This window comes from Quercus suber, unplaced genomic scaffold, assembly GCF_002906115.3.
Source record: "Quercus suber isolate HL8 unplaced genomic scaffold, Cork oak 2.0 scaffold_986, whole genome shotgun sequence".
NCBI classification, from domain to species: domain Eukaryota; kingdom Viridiplantae; phylum Streptophyta; class Magnoliopsida; order Fagales; family Fagaceae; genus Quercus; species Quercus suber.
In genome coordinates, this window is record NW_027070401.1 from 42,047 (window position 1) to 48,830 (window position 6,784).

At 34.4% G+C, this 6,784-nt stretch overlaps 1 protein-coding gene across 2 annotated transcripts; it reads left to right on the forward strand.

Annotated features, from left to right (window-relative positions):
* The first annotated feature begins 3,204 nt into the window (after positions 1 to 3,204).
* LOC112035055 (BURP domain-containing protein BNM2A) lies at positions 3,205 to 4,811 on the forward strand. 2 transcript variants are annotated; one of them, XM_024067900.2, is made up of 3 exons: positions 3,205 to 3,314; positions 3,500 to 3,596; positions 3,730 to 4,811. In XM_024067900.2, exons 2-3 carry the CDS (start codon positions 3,543 to 3,545, stop codon positions 4,639 to 4,641), a joined length of 966 nt encoding a protein of 321 aa, XP_023923668.2. In that variant the 5' UTR covers positions 3,205 to 3,314; positions 3,500 to 3,542; the 3' UTR covers positions 4,642 to 4,811. The 2 variants fall into 2 exon arrangements, with proteins under 2 accessions (XP_023923668.2, XP_023923667.2); XM_024067899.2 differs by lacking the exon at positions 3,205 to 3,314 and having other exon boundaries at positions 3,331 to 3,596.
* Positions 4,812 to 6,784: the final 1,973 nt, after the last annotated feature.

The window sequence follows — 6,784 nt, forward strand, 5'->3', positions numbered from 1 at the left end:
GTCCAATAGCTATAATTAGGTATTGTTGGGCTGCACCTTGATCCCCCCAAAGCACACAAATTCCTTGGTCAATGGGGAACTTCACATTCTGATGTAGAATGGATCCACGGATGACTGAGGATAGCTATGTAAGGGGAATAAGAGTGCACCACAATGATATTCACTAAGACTTTCTTTCCCTCTACCACCATCAGGAGCTGAATCTGTCCCACGGGAGTTACTACCGTCCCATCAAATGCAACCAATGGAGTGTCATACTTTGATAAGTCCTTTTACGTGAGCCCTAGTCCTCAGTATAAATCGGGATACATGACCTCAGCCCCACTTCCTTGATCAACCATTACTCTTTTCACATTAAAATCTAAGATTCTAATGGTCATTTGGTGTCCTCGTGAGGTTGAATAGTTCCCTCTTTGTCTTTTCTCAAGAATTCGAGGAAGTCATCCTCCCACCTTGGCTTCTTGATTGGCTGTGGCTTTGAATTCGCCTCTAATGTAGGAGCCATGGTTAAAATTCTTAAAGTCACCTGGCCAAGAAGGCTCGAGGCCTTAGTCACATGGATCACTTCTATAATACAAATGGGGGGAGACGTGGCTTGCGACCCACTAGCCTCCATCCTTCTTGACGATAGGGATGATCCTGGGACAAGAACTCCTTTACGCACCCTTTTCCGACTGGTTTATGTGATCTTTCAGTGTCCTACAGTCTTTCATGGTGTGTCCCCATTCCTGATGATAGGAACAAAAAAGGTTTTGATTCCTTCAGGAGGCATCTCCACTCATCTTCTTTGGCCAGCGAAAGTTAGGCTCTGTAGACACTCAATTTTGCACTCATGATTTAATGAAGGAGAATGACTTGAATGACTATCCATGTACCCCAAAAATCAAGATTGCATTACATGCAGCAATTTGTTCTTACATTACATGCATCAATTTGTCTTTGCATTATATGCATCAATTCATTCATTACATATCATAAAAATAATCTTGAGATTATAACGGTCACAACGGTGTTTCTGGTTTTCAAATCGAATCATCAGATCGAAAGATATCACATGATTAAGTTGCACGATCAACATGCATTGTGTCTAGGTAGAGTCGACCACACATGATCAATTTAAATTAATTCTGATCGGTTAAACAATTAAAATTAATTAAATAATTTTGTGATTGGTTGATAATTAGTGTTTAAAATAGGGATGCATGCATAGGAATAAAATGGATGATTGGATAACAATAAAATTGTGAATAATCTGAACTTTATTAATATTTATTTTAGGATATTTATCTACAAGATAGTTGTTCTTAAAAAGCCTGAATTATCCAAAAAAGATATTAAAAAAAAAAAAATCATAAACGGAGGATAAAAACACGTCTAGGTGTGAGGACCAGTAAAAAAACCCTAGAAGGAAAGTCCAAAACGCAAAACTAAAGAGTTAGCTATCCTTGAATTCCTTATCAACACAACTAATTTGTAAAGGATGGGAGATAGAAATCCATAATGGAAAGATTAACAAGATAGATGAAGATAAAAACAATTGAATCAAGGGTTTTTATATATAAGGATTGTATTCCCAAGATACAAAGATGTATTCTTAAGGATGAAAACGAGTGATGACTCTTCTCACTTTCTCTCTTGTTCTTCCTTGGATTTTTTTTTTTTTTTTTTGGATCCATCCTTCTGTTGCCCTTGCCTTTATTTTATAGCCATCCTTCTCCTCATCCAGCTATCTTGCCCTTAGTTGGATTTAGGGGGATATTTGTCTCATCAACACCTCCTCCTGCCATTTTTGATCATAAAGGCAGATTTTTGGGGGTGTCTTCACTGTTTAGGCCATTCATTCAGCATTTAATGTGGTTGACATTAGGTGAGGGAAGTCTTAAATATATAGGTGACTGTTACATTGGGCTCTATGTTTTTTTGACACGTTCCTCGGGAAAGTAGGTGAAGAAGGGCATCCTCGAATAGACCAACGATCATTCCACAATTGGCTCGTGTTTTCTTGGAAAGTTGGGCTTCTTGGACGACCTCGAAAACGGGCCCAAGTGACCTCCTCTTGTTGGGAGGCCCATTCACCCTTGGTTGGATCCCAATTCAGGCCTATTACTTGGATAGGATTTCTTGAAGTCTTCTCTTTGGGTTAAGGTCCTCGAGGCAAAGTTCCGGTCCACTCCCCCACCGTTAACAACCAAACTTTAGAGACCAAACAATGTATTTTGCCTAAAAAATAATCTAACTTTCATATTTTTGTCTCATAATTAATAAAGAGTCTGGTTAATGGGTATCTTTAGAGTATTTATTAATATATTATATTATAAAAGTTCTAATACCACTTTTATGGAAATATAAAAAGCATTTTAAAAAATATTTTTTTTTTTATTTTTATAAAAAGTTCCTAAAAATATTCTTAAAATAATGCCTTTGTGCATTGTTAACTTTTTCCTTTAATAAATAAGTTATTTAAAATTATTAAATTATAGGATACCAATTTTTTTTTTCCTGCTGCTTCTTCTCTTCCATATATATAAACTAACTCAAAGGCTCCATGAAATGTAAATTGCAACCTCATGCCATGTTTGGTAGTATAATTATAACAACAGTTTTCAGTGTTTAAATAATATTACACATATTTTCATGTACTTTTTTACCTACAAGTATTTCTAAAAAATATAAATAACATTTTTAGAACAACGTTACCAAACACCTCTAGAGCTAATTGGTTCATTTTCCACATTTTCAAAGTTGCTTTTAAAATCTTTGATTAAATTAGCTTTGGAATAATAAATCTATCAGCTAAATAACTTTTTTCATAATTATTTTGAATAATTTACTAAGTTGGTAAATTATTAGTAACCAAAAATCATTATTACATTACATCATCAATTATACCACTTTTATTATCAATCACTTCTCATTTCGTTATTTCCTAAAAAAAAAAAAAAAAATTCCATTCCATTAGACTGAGATTCGGATTTTAAGATAAGGTCAAATGAGGTTTTAATATTATTACCGACCACTTGTCAGGTCTACAATTGGTAAGTTACTAAAAAAATTGCCTCAATAAACTCACTGAGACATTAAAATTTTTTAACATGCCAACTAAGGTGCATCAAGAGCAATTTTGAGCAATAATGGTCTTTATTCATTTCCTCAAAGGGGAAAATGCACCCTATTAAAAACGAATTTGGCTTTTTACTAGATTAATATATTCTGCATCTCAAAAAAAAAATAAAATAAATAAAAAGATTAATATATTCTGAGCCTCTATAGTCTTTCTCGCCCATCAGGAATGAGACGTCATTCCTTTAGAAAAGGTATCACTCTATCTCTTCTTCTTCTCTCTCCATTTTTTTGTGTTAGTGGTTGTGGGATAGACTATAGAGGAATAGTTAAAGGTGTTATATGAATTAGGCTACTAGCTCTTGGCTTTATTCAATTTGCTTTTAATGACATATGTTGGTTTCACTTTTCATTTGGTGCTTGTGTTCTTTCCTTTCAGTATAGGATAGCCAAAGTTGAAATTCTTTGACCAAAGAAGAAAGATGGGTATTGGGTTTGCATCTTGGAGCCTCTTCCTTCATCTCTTAATCGTTCTGGTAATCTCAAAATTATAGTTGTTTCTTATATATTGCAATATTCATGTCTTTCAGAAGAAATAGTATTGACTTTTTGTAGTTTCTGATTAGGATTTTATTAACCATTCCCACTTTGTCACTGAATTTTCTACAGTTTGTTCATGGAATTGGAGCAAGGGAGTTGACCAAAACTCACCAAGAAGAGCTTATAGATCATAATCATATGAATGGTGATGTTCCTAGCATGGACAGTGATAGCAAGGAACATGATGATGTCCATATAATATTATATGATTCCCAAAAACAACATGTAATGAATGATCAATCTAAGCAAGAACATGTGCATGCTCATCATTCATCCCACATGGATCATTTGGACACTTCCTCAATGATCTTCTTCACTGTGAAGGATCTAAAGGTAGGAAAAAAATTGCCCATCTATTTCCCTAAGAGAGATCCTTCAACTTCTCCTCATTTGTTGCCAAGAGAAGACGCTGACCCAATTCCCTTCTCATCAAAACAACTCCCATACCTCCTTGAATTCTTCTCTTTCTCTTCTGACTCTCCCCAAGCCAAAGCCATGAAAGATACACTCAAAGAATGTGAGACTAAACCCCTCAAAGGAGAGACCAAGTTCTGTGCCACTTCCTTAGAATCCATGCTTGATTTTACACGTGGCATAATGGGGTTGGAGTACTCTCCTTTTCAAGTTCTAAGTACCTCCCACCTCACTAAGTCAACCACCCTTTATCAAAACTACACTTTCCTAAAGATGCCTGAGGAAATTCCAGCTCCCAAGATGGTAGCATGTCATACCATGCCTTATCCTTATACCATTTTCTATTGCCATAGCCAACACAGTGAGAACAAGGTGTTTAAGGTAACACTTGGTGGTGAGAATAGTGATTTGGTGGAGGCTATAGCTGTTTGTCACATGGATACCTCTCAATGGAGCCCTGATCATGTGTCATTTCGTGTGCTTGGGGTTCAGCCAGGGACCTCCAGCGTGTGCCATTTCTTCCCAGCAGATAATTTTGTATGGGTCCCGAAACCTGTGTCAAATTAGTAGTCTAATAGCATAGTGATGATATTTTATCTGGTCCTGATGCTACTGTGGCGCATGAATACATGAGCCTAGTATAGTGTTAAATAAATGTAGACCAGCGTTGTTTCTTGTAATTGTGGTTTTATGGTTTGTAGTTTATCAATGAAGAAAGTAGTTTTTCTGTGTAACAAGTTCTCATTTTTGAGATTTACATCTAGTTAGACTTAAATTGCACTTGCATTTTTTTATATTAAAAGTATAGGATTGTTTATGCAATTATGCTTCTCTGCTTTCATTTTCATACAGTTCACACCACTAACTTTGCGTAATTTCATAGTTGATGTGTGCATGTATTAACGTGTTTGTTTTAAAAATCATTCCTCCTCTTTAGACTTAGCTTCAAATCTTTTACCTAGTAAGCCTTGACCAAAGTGAACGAAGAATATTCCTTACATAAACCTGAAACTTAAGGTGGGGGATATTTTGCAATTGGCTGAACTTAACTTGAACTTGATCGAAGAAAAAAAAAATGAATTCCTGAGAGAGAGAGAGAGAGATTTCCTGACTTAAAAAGACAATTAAATTTTGGTTAGCTTGGAGTGTGTGAATCGACCATACATATTGAGTCATATTGACCCTTTTCTATTTGACGCGTGCAGCAAAAAATAGAATATATATATATATATATATATATGGGCTTGGCTTAAGTTTAATATATTTGACGCGTGCAGCAAAAAATAGAATATATATATATATATATATATATGGGCTTGGCTTAAGTTTAATGCCTCCAATGCATTGTACTCATTTCAATGGTGACATAAAGTAAACACATCATTATCTCAATGGATTTAGTGTATTGGACTAAACTTTTTCCTACACCTATTTCAAGAAATATACAAGAATGCTTGAGAAAACCTTCTATTTGGCACCGTGGATTAGTCCCATGAAATGGAATACACAGTTATTTTTTCTTCAAAAGCACATGAACGCTTGAGAAAATCTTGAATTCATAAAGTAAAGTTGAAACAAATACTATGAAATTTTATTGATGATAATTACCTTGATGCCCAAATGTATGATATTTATAGCCCACAAATATCAAATGTTTTTGGGGCAAAGAAAATTTCCATTTTTTATCCACACCATTAAATTTATCTTTCTTTCTAACTTTTCGTTAAAAAAAAACACAAATAGTTATCTAGACATCAATATAATAAAAGTTTTTTTTTTGAAATGCTATGCACATAACATTATTACAACAAATCTTATGTCGTAGATTTTTATTTGTTTTTTTTTTTAAACTGTGGATTCAAATTAGGACCAATAACAGTTTACCAACTATGATTTGTTGTAAAAGTGTTGTGAACATAACATTTTTTTTAAAATACTATATACATAACATTTTCACAACAATTATTTTATAAAATAAAGCGGACAAAAAGGGTTTTCAAATTTCCTCGTTCATTTTTTTTTTTAAGCTTACTTTAGAATTAACGGTGGAAGGAGGTTGTGTTCTGTCCACTTGTCTCCTTTGTCTTCAAAAAACAATACCAGTTGATTTGCATTTGGGCTGATAGGCAACCTATTCAACACCCATAATAAGTGAGTCTTTTTTACTCTTTTCAGTTTTTCTCCTTTCTCTCTCACTCTCTTTTCCATCATTTTCTCATTTTTTCTCATTCATCTCTATGTTTGATTAGCTTTTTCTTTCTTTCCTTCATAGTTGTTGAGGCAATTTGCAGAATAACAGGAGTTTGCCCCACTATATAGTTAGTTAGCAAGAAGTGGGAAGAAATGAGGAAAATAACATCTTGAGTGTTAAAGGCTCGAGTTCGGTGGAAAAATACTTGGGTTTTGATTGCTGAGATGGAAGTTTTTGCTACATGGAACTCGAGTTCCAAAGAAGAAGGCCAAAATGGGTAACTAGCCATAACTTTCCAACTATATAGTTAGTAGCAATAGTTACAAACTATATTTTTTACTAGTATCTCGAGTCTAAGAGACTCGATTTTAACCTATAAATCGAGTCTCAAAGACTTGATTTCAATGGTATGATGTGACATCTTTTTCCACGTGGTGACTGCCTAGAAATCGAGTCTATAAGACTCGATTTACAAACCAAAAAAATTTTAAGCCTCAGAGAGAGAGAAAGAATACAGAG